The following is a 15321-nucleotide window of genomic DNA, read 5'->3' on the forward strand; positions in this document are numbered from 1 at the left end:
AAGAATCTTTAATGATGTTGACACAGAAATTTCTTTTATCATTATCATCTATGCATTAGTTTAAGACCAGAAGATGAGGTGCAAAGGGAAAAAATAAAATCAATAATTGTCAGTTTAGAGTATTTCAATCAGAGACACTGGTGTCAATGGAATTGGCAGTTTATAGCGAATGGTTACACAGTTACATTTGGTGGAAGAGGCTGTACCTTTTGAGGGATTGCTCAAAGAATCCATGCAGCAAGAAGGAGTCTGCTGGGAGAGTAATTTACCCATTAATAGACACATACATGAGCGATAAATATAGCACATAAGTCAGCAAACAGCACTGGCATAAGTCCTAGTGAGAGGTATCAAATTAAAATGGCCGGTTAATGAGAACCTATATTACTCCTTATAGGCTACACAAGTTCAGTCCAAACATCCCAGATCAGAGCATTAAATGTAACAGAGATAAAGGGACAGTATACCATTATTCATGGGAATGTCCTGATATCAAACATTTTTGGAAGAAAGTGATATAATGTCTCCCACATCACTAATTATGCCCCAAGTTGTGTTCACTTGGCATATTTCCTACAGTACTGTTTGTAACTTAAGTTGTGAGAAGAAAAAGGTGGTTCTTGGTATATTTTTGTTATCTTCATACCATATATACAGTTGCTATGTGCAGGAAAAAGGCACTAAAGCCATCTCTGAGCCAATGGCTAAAAGGAATTTCAAGCTCGTTATCTATGGAAAAAAATTATCATTTACATTAAAGGGAAATCCAAGGACTTTGAAAAGATGTAGTCTCCATTTATGGACTGAAAATGAGCCCCATGGAGGATTTTCAAAGGTTGGGACTTAGGAATGACCAAACTGTAAAGCATAAGTAGTTTTCTTCTTTTCCTTTTTTCTGTTTTTCTCTGTTTTTATTATTATTGTTGTTGTTTCTTTCTTCTTTCTTTTTTTATTGCTATGTTTTGTATGTTTGACATAATTGTAAAAGAAAGCTGCACTGTACATCTGCATGCATATGATTGGTAGTTACAAGTCAGCTGATGGCTAAACAGCTGGAGAACAAGTCAGTGATTGTGAAGCCAGGATGAAATCACTGATGTCAATCAGTCGCTGCAGGCGTGACTTTTCAACTGGAACAAACGCTATGCTTGACTGATGATGATTTATCAAACAGAAGAATTTATACACCTTGCCTTGTCCTCTTTTAAATATTTAGGGCTTTGTCACAGCGCTGTGGCCTGCAGGGATGCAAGATGATGTGAGAGATGTGTGAAAGAGCATATGTAAATGCTTGAAAAGGAAAGTGAGGATGACAGCGGGTTCAGTGAGTGTGCAGGAAAACACCAAACTAAAGACCAACCTAAAGTAGAAACTCCTTCTGATACATATTTGATTAAAACCACCGCCTTTTCTCTGCATTTATGATGGATGGCTGTGGGCAAAAAAAATAGACAAGTCAGTAAAAGACCTAAGGTGACTGGAGCACTGGTTGAAGCAGCAGAGAAATTCCTGGAGGAGTCAGAGGCCGTCATAAAGGAGTTGCACAAATATATGAAAGAAATACAAAAGGCTTTGTCAGGGGAGAGCTATGAGTGAGGGTGTCAGTCAGGATGCAAATGAGTTCATGACATTTAGTGAAAGTTGGATTATAATTTAAAATAGAATGAAGGAGCCCAAATGCTAATGTGCATAAAATTAACAGATTTGTTGATATTTTGAGGATAAACTGGTACATTTACAATTTGTTGCACCTCTTTATACAGGAATGAAACATGTGATAATGCAAAGAGAGAAATGAATAAAACTGAGAGAGTTGTGAGAAAATATCCAGTAGAATAAATATGGTACAGTATAAGAGGTTAAGAGCAGTGGGCCCAAACATTATATTAAATTATTACGCACAGTTAGGTAGTTTAATCCAGTGGTTCCCAACCTGAAGGTCACAAGATAAATCAGAGGGGTCATGAGATGATTAATAGAGCAGGAATGAAGAAAAAAAAACCCACCTTCACACTGATTTTTTATACAGAGTTGGGAAGCACTGATTTTATGTTTTTATGCTTTTCCAAGTAACTAAAGCTGTCAAATAAATGCAGTGGCGTAAAAAGTACAATATTTCCCTCTGAATTGTAGTGGAATACAAATCCAACAGTCAAGTTAGTGTACTTAGTTACATTCCGCCACTGGTGATTGCTGCAAATAAACTGCTATAACAGCCTCCAATCTCCTGGGAAGGTTTTTTTGCCAGATGTTGGAACTTGGCTGCAGGACAGTAAAGTACTTCCACAAAACAATAACTGGAAAAAAACCTTATCTTTATGGACCAAAAGTACACACAAGTATGCAGACATGACAGCCCATATACCTGTTGACCATATACTGTAGTATTTCTGTACAGGTCTGCACAAAGGGATGTGAGGCCTAGAGTGAAAAGAATGTGTAGTGCTCTTTACAAACCATCTGATGCATCAAAGCACCAATGAGGGTCTGCGGCCTGCTGCGGAAGCCACACAAAGAAGAAGAATTGGTAGATTTTTGCCCTGGATATAGCCTCACAGGTAAAACTATCTGGGTGTGTGTGGGCTATAAATTCCTGCTCTTTTGCCAAGATGAACAGTTCCATATATGAGCTATGGCCCTAACTCTGCCTGACACGTATCATTTAATCGGTGGAATTTAGTAGGGACAGCACACAACCCGTGAGCACAAACAGCTAGTTGCCTGTGAGGTTTTACTGAGGGCAAAATAACTCTATTAACTTCCTCTTCATGTTGTTGCTGTTTTCAGACACAGACAGAGAGAGAGAGGAGGAAACGTGGACGGTGTGCTTTACCTTCTTTGCCCAATGTTTCATTTATCCGTGTTGGCAGCTTGACAGTTACTAAGCGTTAGTTCATACAAATAACAGAGATTAAGAGATATTACTATAAAAATGACGGAGCAGTCCTCGTTACTACTACGTAAACAATTAGCAGGTAAGTTAACGTTAGCTAACTGTTGCTACTGAAGTTGTAGCACATTTGGCTAATTTATAACGTTATTCTAATTTAATCTCAAAGGGGCAACATTTCACTTGGCTGTTATTTTGTTTGGCCAGTTTTACGTTTTTACAGCAAATGACAAGTAAGTTAAAATGCACGTGTGCAGATAGCAGCTGTTAGCAAGGATATGACGGCGATGCTAACGCTAGCTGTTGCTCAACAAGTACTGGAGGTATTTCAACATCACCATGACACACTCAGTGCTTTTCCCACAGTGTGTAGCTAAATAACATTAGGGACATTTTTGCTGCCAATAAATTGATATTTGTTTGCCCCAAATCCACGGATTACTGCATTGACTCCATGTTGATATTATACATGTTTGATAAGAACTTAATTGGGGGGAAAATACATCTGATTAAGTGTATCTTATATTTCAGAGCTCAACAAGAACCCAGTGGAAGGCTTTTCTGCAGGTCTTGTAGATGATGATGACATCTATCAGTGGGAAGTGGTCGTCATCGGACCTCAAGACACACTATTGTGAGTGAAATTATTTATTAGTGAATTGTGAAGCAGTTTTTCGCTCAGCTTTATGTTCACTCACAATAACATCCTCCCTTATCTTAACACCATCCTCTTTCTCATTTGTAGTGAAGGAGGTTTCTTTAAAGCCAGTTTAACCTTTCCCCGGGATTATCCTCTGAGGCCTCCTAAGATGAAGTTCATCACAGAAATCTGGCATCCAAATGGTAAGGACCAGGCCACTGTGTATCAGTATCATCAATTTATCAATTTAACAGCATGAAGAAAAGTAATTGAAATCAATTTAGTGTGAAAACAATTATTAAATAAATACTGCTTTTATTAAACCAGGTTGAATTTCAGTCTTCAATTTAAGTAAGTATTTGTACTATTTGTACATTTACTATTTGTATTTTTATAAGAGTTTTTTTATATACATATTTTATATACAGTACCAGTCAAAAGTTTGTACAGATCATATTTTAAGTTCTGTTGATTTTCCATTGCAAAAAAGTTTATATTATTTAAAATGTATGAGAAAAGATCCTGTTAATCTGTATCTTAACATCGCCAGTGATCATATAAATATATGCTTCGCCTCTTTTAGGGTGAATGACTATCAATAATTAATTACTATTCCTTTATGTTTAACTTATTTAGAAAAGGCGGAGTGGTCACACATTTCTGTATTGGTATTTTAATCAAATGAAACAGTTGTGACTAGTTTGTGGCTGCTGTTCCTTGACAAGATTTTCACAGAGTCTTTTAACTAGCTGTACCATAAGTATATTAGGTTTGACTTTTCCCACTTTTTAAGAAACATATAGCTCTAGTGTAGCATCTGATCTTGTGCTGAAATTCAAACTTGTCAGTAATCTGTGTATGTTTTTCGTTTTTCTGCCAGTTGCAAAAAACGGCGATGTGTGCATCTCCATCCTGCATGAACCTGGTGAGGACAAGTATGGCTATGAGAAGCCTGAGGAGCGCTGGCTGCCGATCCATACAGTGGAGACCATCATGATCAGTGTTATCTCCATGTTGGCAGACCCCAATGGAGACTCTCCTGCCAATGTGGATGCGGCTGTAAGTACCTACTTCCTCACACAAGGACGCTCTTTTTTTTATGATCGATACGACTAAATTTGAACCAAATTATTCTTTATTGCATTTGAATAAACACATTGCAAAATCTCTAAGACCATAGGAACTGATTGTTCATTCCTTATCTCAGTATTATATACGTACATGTGAGGAAGGGTGCAAAATATCTGAAGGTACAAATACGTGAAATCACTGTAAAAAGACACCATTGTTTAGTCTGGTTCTTTAAATGGAAATCTAAACAAGTGGGCTGAGTGACGTAGGTCTCTGGGGGGAAAATTACAACCAGTCAAGGCTATGCTGTACCTTGGAAGGGTTAAAAGGGCTTATCACTTTATTTAGAGGTGCTCCCTGGAGAAAGAAAAAGGCAATAGTTCAAACAGTTTGAAATGAAGAAAACATCAGTCAGGTGTGCTGTTACATTTTTGTGTAAAATGTGTGGCCAAAAAGTAACAAGAAACTAAGTACAAGAGGAAATAAGGTTTTACTAATGAGATTATTTGCATGTTGTGCCCTGCAGAAAGAATGGAGGGATGATCCTAAGGGAGTTTTTAAGAAAAAGGTGGCACGCTGTGTTCGGAGGAGTCAAGAGATGGCTTTTGACTAAGGCCTCACTCCAAGCCACCAACGCAGTAAGTACAACAACCTGTCACAGTGAGATGTATTTTTGGAAACATGATGATTGAGAACCCGTGAAAGAACAAGCAAACAGTTGTGCTAGTTTTACGCAATATTATTCTTAACCAATGAAGGATTGACCAAATTGTGATTGTTCATTTTGTTTCAGGTTGGAATTACACAGGGGATTGAACAACTGGTTACACTTATGTTGGCTAGGAAGACAAAGGGGGCAGAACTGTTGCAGTGTCAACTAGTGACCCAAGAAGCAGAAGACATCCATCATCAGTCACCCAAAACACTATTTCTGGTCAAGCATCAGTATTTCATTCACAAGAAGATGAATATACGGCCTACTTTCTCTTGTTACGTACATACTGTTTTGAGAAAATATCCCCTCTGATATATGCACCATTTCCTAAACTTAGTTTACTTTGTATTTACCTATTTATTTAGAGTGAGACTGTTTGAAGATGCATATTGTCTGTTTTGGAGGTGTTTACTTTTATTTTCAGCCTGCCACACTGAGCCATCCAGTCTACAGTTATTTCATCGATTATGCACTTTTGAGTATTTGCAGTCATTGAAGAGATGGAGATACAGACACTGGCTTTCTTTTCCCTGCACATTTAAATTATTGTGCAGAGAAAGTGTCTCTTCTTTCCCTGAAGGGGAAACTTATCACCCAGCGCTGCCTTAACTTTTGACTGCCAGCGAAGGAAACCTATCTTTAGTGAGGACTCATCTGAAGGCTTGTATCGAGTCCAAAAAAACTATAGTGGAAAAACCAAAGAGAACACACCAATAAATATTTTTTTTGTAATGAACATGCTACATTTTTTTACCTGTGTAAATAAACTATTTGTTCTTGCTGGGAAAAAAAAACTGTAGATGTTTTTAACATTGCACATGTACAGAGAAATTGCCATACACCAGGCAGTGTGTTGGTGTAGTTCTGTAGCACTTCACTTTTTCACAGAAAACATTTTTGACTTGTAACAGTATGAAAAGCTGGTGCACATAATAAAATGAATGATGGATGAATGCCATTTAGCTGCTTTGGTTTCAGCATCCTGCTATTGTGCATGCTGGCTCACTGGGAGGCTTGAATACAGCATCGCCATTGTTATGTTATTAGTAACACCTGTGCTTTTCCTACTATGACAACTCAACATGTCTGCTGTGAAAACAGAAGGATCTCCTGATCAAGAGGAACACAGTGGTGATAGCAGTTTTTTGTGCTAAATAAGGGCATCGATTGATGAATAACAGGTACATAGTTGTACCCACTTTTAAGGTCAATGAATGTTAGATTGTGAAAGCAAGTAATAAAGCTCAGTGTGGACACTTGACTGCTTTGGTGAAATATTTTTATCTCTCCCCTGTACAAGTTCATTCTTATATTAACATGTCTACAACTCACTGAAATCTACATTTAGATTAACTTAATTTGTTCAAAGCACATGCAATGTTAAAAGGATTAATTAAGTGCAGTACCACAATTTTCCAATATCCATGATTGCTTTATTGAATTAAGCACCAGCTCAATACGAACAACATCCAGATAAGCAAAGACATATCCTTGAACTCAAAGAGTATAAAATCATCTTGGCATCACAAAAGCAGACCCCTCCCACCCAACCCCAAGAAAGATCCATCCATCTCACAGGTCCAAAGTCGCTCACTGTCCAGGAGCTGACAGACTCTTGTTCATGAACTGCCTCTTGACAAAGCACACCCACCACTGAAAGAAACAAGATAAGATAAGTTTCTGAAATGCCTGCACTCAAGGTACCTGTGACAAAATAATATAAAAAAAACAATTAGGCACCAATTCTTTATTTACAACATGATGCATATGGTTTTAGGGCAGAAATACATTTGGAAGTCCAACATGGAACCTGTACTCAACCTGGTGATACAACCTATATTGATACAGTAGATGTTCTATGTTAATGCTCCATCTACTAAATCTGAAGATCCACACATAGCAGCTATTATTCAATTCTTTTCTGTATCCAATTCTACAATTTCCTCTTCTCAAGTACGTCTTATTACACATTAAAACTAATATATCTAATTACCATGGATACAGTTAACAGAGTGCAAGGTTACGTGGCCCTGACAGTTTTTAATTTAACACAGGAAATATGAGTCAGAGCCGATTTGACCACAATGCTTTTTGTCTTCGCATGTCCGGGTTTTGAAGTCAGAATTGCAAATTACCTGTTGCAAGTGCTATTTGCATATAAAAAGGTGTTATTTTGGAGATGTTGGACTCACCTTGCTGGGTTTGTCTGTCTGGGGGTCAAACACACGGTCACATAGCCTCAAGCCGGTCTCCTGGCGGATCTGCTGGAGGTACGCCCTCATTGTCTCTGGAAAAGGTTGCAGAGCCGGTATTATCACCATAGCCACCAACATTATCAACTACTGTTTAACTGTTCACATCATTAATATGAAAACGTTTGTACCAAAAGAGCCCCAGGACATTTCATACTAAATGAATTACATCAAAAGTTAAAAGAAGTGTATAATTATAAAGCAGTTTAAATTATTGACCTACCACCTTTAACATTTTATTATCTTTAGAGAAGAATGCATGCATTATATACAGAAGTAAAAGGGAAAAACACAGTTCTGGCAATTCAGATAGGATTCACTCCACAGTCATCTCAGGATGACTGCATATTTAGGCTGATCTAAATGAATAATGGTGCTGATACTGTATAAGAACGAGGCTGAGGGACACCACACAAGCATGACGCAGCACTTCCAACCTCAGATCCTTGAAGCTGATGGACCGTGGTCAGCACTGCTATTTTTGGCTTGATATTACTTCAGGCTGGGAATTAGTTGATATGGGAGAAGGGTACAAGGATATCTGAGCCAATTTAGAGTAGAGGGCATTGAAATACCATTCTGCTGTTTTTTTTGTTTTGTTTTGTTTTTTTAATGCTAGGTAAACATCCTCAGGCAGGCCGACTGCTATAAACCCTTGTTTATGGTGCTGGTTCTTACCTTCCTCCTGCTTGTTTGCAGGTTTACTGTACATGGCATTGAGAGGGAAGCCAGGTTCTCCAGGAATGGGGAAGTTGGTGATGCCCAGAGTATACATCTCCTTCTCTCCCTGGCTCCTGGAGCTACACTGCAAAGAGCAACACATGCACCAATGCAGAGGGTAAGATCAACAAATAAAACTAAGCTCACCTGCTTTATTAGCACTGATTTAAATAGTCATTCGAACACAAATTCTTACTTCCTGTATGTGAGGAAAGGCACTTCATATTCTTGTTATCATCTAATGACTTCCTAAAAAACATCTAATGTTGAGAGCCCCTGTTTTAAGACACGTGTTTTTACAGATTTGTATGAAAACAATGTAAAATGCAGATGTCCAACACTGTTAACACTGTGCAGTAACAAATATGCAATTTACCTTCTGTAGCCTCTTTAGGCATTCAGAAATATACAGTGTGACATAGATCAGCGTCCTGTCCGCCTCATTCTGAAAGAAATACAAACACATATATGCACAAATTAGTAGCTGAAATACTTCAGACTAAAAAAAAAAAAAGTGTATTTTGTCCAGTTCCAGTCAGGTCTGAACAGTAACAGGTTGCATAGTTTAAATCCTAAGCAACTATGCATTGCTTAAGGGAATGGGAGGAAGCAAGCTGAGGCAAGCTGTGAAAAGAGCGAAGTACACAGCTGCTTGAAGACACATCCACACACACACACACACAGATGAGGAAGAGAAAACACATACTGGAACAGGCATACTAGTGAGGTACATGCTGGTCCGTCACGAAAATATCTTAACTGTCAGTGAACAAACTCTACACTTTTCTCTCATGTTTGTCAGATTTGACTCAGTCCAATGCCTACAGCAAGTGAAATGTTATGGATCGTTATTTTTGAAACATGTTTAAACTCACACTAGCTGCACAACTTGCAAATAAGCAGTTGTGCAGTGAAATTTGATGGCGAAATAAGATAATTTCAATCCTCTTCATTTTTTTCGGACTATTTACAGTCACAATAACAACAGTGTGAGATGGGGCCACAAATAAGGAATTAGCACTGTTTTATGCACACACACAAATGATAATTTTCTTTAAACATCCCGGTCGCCTTGAATGAGGGATAAATGCAAGCTGCTATTGCAATTAACAATAGGTTTCTTACCTTGATCTCGTAGTTCTTGAAGAAAACATTGGCCTTGAAGTAGTAGATAGCCTCATCAATGATGTCTGACTCTATGCCTGAAATACAAAAAAAAAAGGTATCAATAAATAAATTTGTTGTTTGTGCTGCCTTTTAAAAGGCTGTTGAGCAGCCATTTCAAGTGGCCAAATCCAATTGCTTTTGTTAGATATACATTTGTAATCACTAAATTTGTCATAACTTGAAAAGTGGCTCATACTGGCACTCATTATTCCTGACTTCTGTGAATTATTACATGTTTAAATAGCAAGCTGGAAACTGAGTGTCAAAAGACATTATTGAAGAAGTTAAACTTGAGGTTTCGCTCTTCAGGCCATATATGGAAGTGAAGTTGATGTATCAGGAACTGAGTAACGTGTCATATCTAAACATAAACCCTGCACAAAACTGACTTTATGCAAGTGAATAAGCAATCAAAAACTTAACGTGTTTAGTTATATTTGTGATTGAGAGTGATTTGCTCCACTTTGGGGTAATTAAAATGATAACACAGCCTTACCGTCTCCTCTGGCTGGTCCCTTGAACTGGGTTTTGAGGGGGAGCAGAGCCATATTCCCCACCAGCCTGGTTTCAGGAATCATCAAGTTTGAGTGATACGCCTGAGCAAGAGAGAAAATATTGGTGTCACACACCTTTACTAAGTAGTTTTCGGGCAAATAGCATCAGTGCCACCTCTTCTCCGCTCACCGGCTATGCTCTCACAGTGCCGAGCAACATATTTTTATAGATACTAAACTAGGCGGCGTTAGCAGCTAAGTTACAGCGGCGAATTTATGATTTTTGACATTTCTAACATTACTAAATTGCGAGCAAATGTTGACGTTGCTAGCCAACTATGCTAACGAGACTCGTCATCAAAGCTAACATCAGCTCGGAGGCCCTAGCATCACCAAGTGGAGTTTCTGTACACATTTTTTATACTAAACATCAATGTAAAAGCTTATGCTCGCTAGTTACGATGTGGTATTTACTCACCGGCATGTTGAGTGATAAATATCAATCCAACTGCTCAGCAAGAGAAAAATATTAGCACCGCAGGACGCTGCTTCCGCTTGTCCCACCCTTCAGTTTTACAGGAAGTGGCCACATGTCAACCTGCGAGACAGCCACACGGGGGCGCTAACACCCCTCCACTCAAAAATATGTTTTTCTTCTCGTTCCCACAGTTGAATGTTTGAGCTTCACTGTGCAGAGTTTGACTCTGGATGGATATTTTCATATTAATATGTTGAAAGTGGAAAGTTTCTCTGTGCTCATCAAAAATCTGCTTTTAAGGGATGGATTTACAAGCAGGATTTGTGACCTCTACTAGTTTGGAGCTAATTCCACTTATAAAAGTGTGATGTGGAAAATTGAAGCCTCCGGTGCACATACACTGATAATGGACTTTTCAGTGAAGTAGGAGACATCTTGTGTCCATCAGTTTAACTTTTGAAGTGAAATATATTTGCACATTTCATGTAATTTTACAGATTTTAATAAGATAATAGTATTTTATATAGATCTTAAAACATGTCTGGAGGAGATCTTTAAACAAGAAGGCAAGCTGATTCGTTTATAATATTTTATTTAAAAATATAGCATTAATAACTGTATTTAACAACTATTTAAACTTCAGATACTCTTTAAAAAAAACTAAAGGTGAATAAGTTGAAATCACAAATTTCTTGAGTCATCAAAACAGCGTATAAAAACAAACTTCCACACATACATGACACAAGATATTCATGATCTTCAGTCTTTTTCCACATGTCCCTTTCTTGTAGTCTCTCCACATGGACTCCATATACTCTCTTGTGGCTCTTCATCAGCCTCAAATGTTTTTTCAACTCAGTTAAGTCTCTTTAGTGATGAATTCCTGGAGTCACATGATTCCTCAGCTGTCCAGTTTGCCTTGAAAAATCTCATCATAATTTAGGTTAGCGGGCTCTTCATCTTCCTCCTGTAGAAAAAAGGAAACAATGGGGAAAAAAATTGAATTAACAGTTACTTAAATTATAATATTTTTCAAATGCATTGTCATGACTTTACATAATATTATTAAATATTTTTATGTTGTTTATTGTTTCTTTCGTCACCTTTGGCTCCTTAAACTCCAGGTCCTCGCCATACTGTATAGAAAAGTCGATGTTTTGCAGTACTATGTTGATGCCTTCCTCATCGGTGCGGTCAAAAGGCAGGAATCTCACCATACTGTAGTCATCAATCTGGACACAGATAGAGAGATTGTCTCATTACAAAATAAAATAATAAAAAAAGAAATAAAATCTGATCTAAAACTAAATGCAAAATCAAATAAAGGACTTTATTTACCAGACCACAGATGGCTTTAGTCAGTTTCTTGAACTTTGTGCTTTTGATGGTATCTGAGTTATCTTCCATCATTGAGTACATATCTGGGTCCAGGTACCTGGTGAAAACAGACAGCTGCGTTCAGACGAAAAAAACGGTTTCATTTGCAAGAATTAAGAAAATATTTGACTTTTCTCCTTTACTAGGTTTTGCTTTTGAAAAACACCAAAACCGAAGCTCAGATTATTCAAGAGCTCTGAACTTAAAATTTCAAACACTACACAATTAAATGTCAAAATTTCAAAAATGTTCCTTCACACCTTAAAGTCTTAGTGACGTGTGCATAGGATCAGTGATGGATAATTGTGTGGGATTCTTTGGTTTTCTTTTCAAACACTATACAATTAAAATTCTCAAAACAACTCAGCCACACTAAGCATTTAGTCACTATAACCCTTCTTGTATTTGTCTTAATAGTAACATTAAGTTTCATTTGAATGCGGAATGCACAACACAACAAAAGCTGCACTCATATGACGCTTACTTTTCAATTTCCTTCTTGGCTTTGGGACTAAGCAGGTCCATTTTTGTCATGATGTTTACTTGAGGAATCTCTAATGACACCATGGTACTCAGGGCAGCCATGACACCAGAGATGAACTGCAGATAGACAAGAGGGAAGATGTGAGACTTTAGACTTGCTGTCATTATTACATTACACATCAGTGCATAAATGAGGTGTGTTCAATAAAAAAAGGAGGGAAGGGGCATTAAATAAACAGATGAAGATATTGGAGAGATGATTACCTTAAAAGACTCCACCATGAACTGCGAGTCGACCAGGAACACCCCGCACACTCGAAACTCCCACTGCTGGAGCTGCTCCACTAGCTGCCTCATCACAGGGAGGTGTGTATAAAGTTCAATCTGACCTGCAAATAGAAGCCACTTGTCATAACCGTGTTTGGGGTGGGGTAGAGTGGGTCATCCACTTATCACAGAGTTAGCGATTTAATCCTTGGCTCCTCCTGCCAACATATCAAAGTGTCCTTGAGCAAGACACTGAACCCCAAATTTCTTCCAAAATACAAGGACAGGCCAGCACGACTATGCCAGAGCTCTTACCTGGGCAGTCAAACAGGATATAGTCATCTTCTACATGACCCAAGCTTTCCCCTAGCCAGTCAAAATTGTTGGCAAAGTACTCCATGCAGAACACCAGGCCTCCATTAGGCCCGAACCTGAGAGAGTCGTCCTCCATCACGTCATCCACCTGGATGAGCTCACGGATGTCTGAGAACACAGAAACAATGGAGGTTGTCATTTAGATCATGCAGATCAAAATAACACTTAAAAGGACAGGTTCACACTTATTCAAATCTGTCTTAAAACAACAGTCTGGTGTCCATATGAACATGGAAACGGGTAATGTAAGTGATTTGGGACAAAATCCACAGTCCTCATTTTGCATAAAAGTGTACTTAAACTTTATCTGAAGATAATATGAGGCTTCAGCCATCTAAGTTTGTCAAATAAAGTGGATTTCTTACAAAGTTACAGTCTTTTTAATAAAAATTTCCCTCTTTGAGTCTGGACAGAGTGTTTTCCTGTTCAGCTGCAGTGGAAGGACTAATAAAAAGAGGGGATTTGGCACTAAAAAGACAGTAACTTGAAAGATATTGACTATATTTGACCAATTTAGATGGCTGAAGCCTCATAGTAGCTTTACAGGCAAGTGATGCAATTTTCTGAACTTACCAGACTGTTCTAGTTGTTTTATTATTTGCCTTTACCCACTTAGTCATTATTTCCACATCACTGATGATTATTTGATATTTATTATTTACTAAAAATCTCATTGTGTAAATATTTTTGAAAGCACCAACGGTCATCCCTACAATATTGTCGCGACGTCAATATTGAGGTATTTGGCCAAAAATATCATATTTGATTTTGGTTCATATCACCCAGCCCTAATCGTAACTCCTCTTATTTTCTTTATGTTGTGTGTTGTATGTTTTTAACACTGTAACACTTTGAGATTCACTAAGAATGAAAAGTGCAGTACAAATTAAATGTATTATTATTTATATTAACACACGGTGCTTCAGTGTTTTTAAAATAGAACTAAAACATTATCTAGATCCAACATAACCATGTAATAACAAGACATATGTCTTTACTTTATCATTTCTGTTCGGAGTTATACTGGGCTCAGATTTACATTTATAATAAGATGTAAAAGCCCTTTTTGGGAACTGAAAACATTCTCCACTCACCTGCCATGACAGGATAGTCAAAGTGCTCAGCTGCTGGGTCCAGGTTGACCACCTGAATTGAGCGGTTTAAAGCCTCTGAATGCTGGATCATGGTGGAGCAGTAGGTACTCTGGAAATGAAAATAAAGCCTCAAAAACAGTAAACAAATAAACGGGAGACGTAACTTGAGCTTGGAAGTCTATTTCTCCACCTCATGCATTAGCTTAGCGCTTTAGCCGAATAGCATAACAAAGCATTTCAGCACGTTTAAGGGAATGACTGATAACTTACCTTACCGCTGCCAGCAGGACCCATCACTAGCTGAGCATAACGAGGCATTTTGCCTCAATGTAAAGGTGTTGGGATAAAGTTAAGTCCCTTTATTGGCTCGCTGTAACTAGCTAGAGTTTAAGTACTGATGCCTTAGTACTTCTTCTTTTTGTAGTAAAGGACATTTGCACCCGCTGCAAGGCCCACTACTGCCATCTACTGTTCAGAGTGTTAATTGAAATGAAGTAAAGGAGGGGAGGAGGAAGAAATTGCACATATTGGTGTGGATGGAAATCAGCTGGAAGACAAATATGCAAAAGGAGGAACAAGAAAAAGAGAAATAGGCATGGTTGTAATAAATACCTAGGCTAAGGTTACAAGTATAATCAAATGAAAATGAAAATTAAATGGCAGGAAGAGTGGGATAGAGGACATAAGGGCCGATACTACTACAGCATTCAAAGAAAAGTAGGAGAAATGAGAGGAAGCAATGGGAATAGAAAGGAGGACATTGTATATCAAAGACGAGGTTTGGTCACACCAGCCTGAACAGCACATTAAACATAATGAATAAGCATGCTTTGCTTATTTTTTTAGAAAACAAAAGGAATTAATAGGATAACTTAATGTAATACCGCCCTCCGCTGGTTCGTGTCCTACCTGTCAGAGAGATATTTTAGAGTATCTTGGAGTGGAGAAATGTCCAAACTGCACAGCTTATCCACAGGGGTTCCTAAAAGGTCAGTGCTTGGTCCCCTACTTTTCTCATTATACACCACCTCACTTGGCGCAATCATCCACTCCCATGGTTTCTCATACCACTGCTATGCTGACGACACTCAGCTCTTCTTGTCATTCCCACCAGAAGACCATACAGTCTCTGCTAGGATCTCTTCATGCCTTGCCGATATATCAGCATGGATGAAAGAAAGCCACCTTCAGCTTAACCTCTCTAAGACCGAGCTCCTTGTCATTCCAGCCAGTCCTTCCATACAACAAAACATCAGCATCCAGCTCGAATCAACCCAACTCATGCCCACAATGTCTGC

General features: G+C 38.2%; 3 protein-coding genes across 3 annotated transcripts; 1 reads left to right on the forward strand and 2 right to left on the reverse strand.

Annotated features, from left to right (window-relative positions):
• Positions 1-2741: 2741 nt before the first annotated feature.
• LOC122968313 (ubiquitin-conjugating enzyme E2 G1-like) lies at positions 2742-6577 on the forward strand. The gene is made up of 6 exons (XM_044333452.1): positions 2742-2975; positions 3422-3524; positions 3636-3733; positions 4411-4589; positions 5128-5239; positions 5395-6577. The coding sequence occupies exons 1-5, from the start codon at positions 2933-2935 to the stop codon at positions 5212-5214; spliced, it is 510 nt and encodes a 169-aa protein (XP_044189387.1). The 5' UTR covers positions 2742-2932; the 3' UTR covers positions 5215-5239; positions 5395-6577.
• A 150-nt stretch (positions 6578-6727) lies between these two features.
• On the reverse strand, positions 6728-10551 carry arpc3 (actin related protein 2/3 complex, subunit 3). Its single transcript, XM_044333451.1, has 7 exons — positions 10428-10551; positions 9952-10051; positions 9414-9490; positions 8665-8733; positions 8247-8373; positions 7509-7603; positions 6728-6969 (listed from the first exon to the last, which is right to left on the reverse strand). Exons 1-7 carry the CDS (start codon positions 10431-10433, stop codon positions 6907-6909), a joined length of 537 nt encoding a protein of 178 aa, XP_044189386.1. The 5' UTR covers positions 10434-10551; the 3' UTR covers positions 6728-6906.
• Positions 10552-11002: 451 nt separating this feature from the next.
• gpn3 (GPN-loop GTPase 3) lies at positions 11003-14481 on the reverse strand. The gene is made up of 8 exons (XM_044333450.1): positions 14294-14481; positions 14024-14132; positions 12870-13037; positions 12552-12676; positions 12289-12404; positions 11766-11862; positions 11531-11659; positions 11003-11394 (listed from the first exon to the last, which is right to left on the reverse strand). Exons 1-8 carry the CDS (start codon positions 14339-14341, stop codon positions 11329-11331), a joined length of 858 nt encoding a protein of 285 aa, XP_044189385.1. The 5' UTR covers positions 14342-14481; the 3' UTR covers positions 11003-11328.
• Positions 14482-15321: the final 840 nt, after the last annotated feature.

This window comes from Thunnus albacares, chromosome 18 (assembly GCF_914725855.1).
Source record: "Thunnus albacares chromosome 18, fThuAlb1.1, whole genome shotgun sequence".
Lineage (NCBI taxonomy): Eukaryota > Metazoa > Chordata > Actinopteri > Scombriformes > Scombridae > Thunnus > Thunnus albacares.

Excerpts from the sequence above, each read along its gene's own strand:
- LOC122968313 (XM_044333452.1), top strand. The coding sequence starts at position 2,933 with ATGACGGAGCAGTCCTCGTTACTACTACGTAAACAATTAGCAG. Across the intron at positions 3,525-3,635 it reads GGACCTCAAGACACACTATT|TGAAGGAGGTTTCTTTAAAG; the intron begins GTGAGTGAAATT and ends TCTCATTTGTAG. Across the intron at positions 3,734-4,410 it reads AGAAATCTGGCATCCAAATG|TTGCAAAAAACGGCGATGTG; the intron begins GTAAGGACCAGG and ends TTTTTCTGCCAG.
- gpn3 (XM_044333450.1), bottom strand. The coding sequence starts at position 14,341 with ATGCCTCGTTATGCTCAGCTAGTGATGGGTCCTGCTGGCAGCGGTAAG. Across the intron at positions 14,133-14,293 it reads GTCCTGCTGGCAGCGGTAAG|AGTACCTACTGCTCCACCAT; the intron begins GTAAGTTATCAG and ends TTTCATTTCCAG. Across the intron at positions 11,863-12,288 it reads GCCAAGAAGGAAATTGAAAA|GTACCTGGACCCAGATATGT; the intron begins GTAAGCGTCATA and ends TGTTTTCACCAG.
- arpc3 (XM_044333451.1), bottom strand. Across the intron at positions 8,374-8,664 it reads GCCTAAAGAGGCTACAGAAG|TGTAGCTCCAGGAGCCAGGG; the intron begins GTAAATTGCATA and ends TGCTCTTTGCAG. Across the intron at positions 6,970-7,508 it reads AGACAGACAAACCCAGCAAG|TGGTGGGTGTGCTTTGTCAA; the intron begins GTGAGTCCAACA and ends TGTTTCTTTCAG.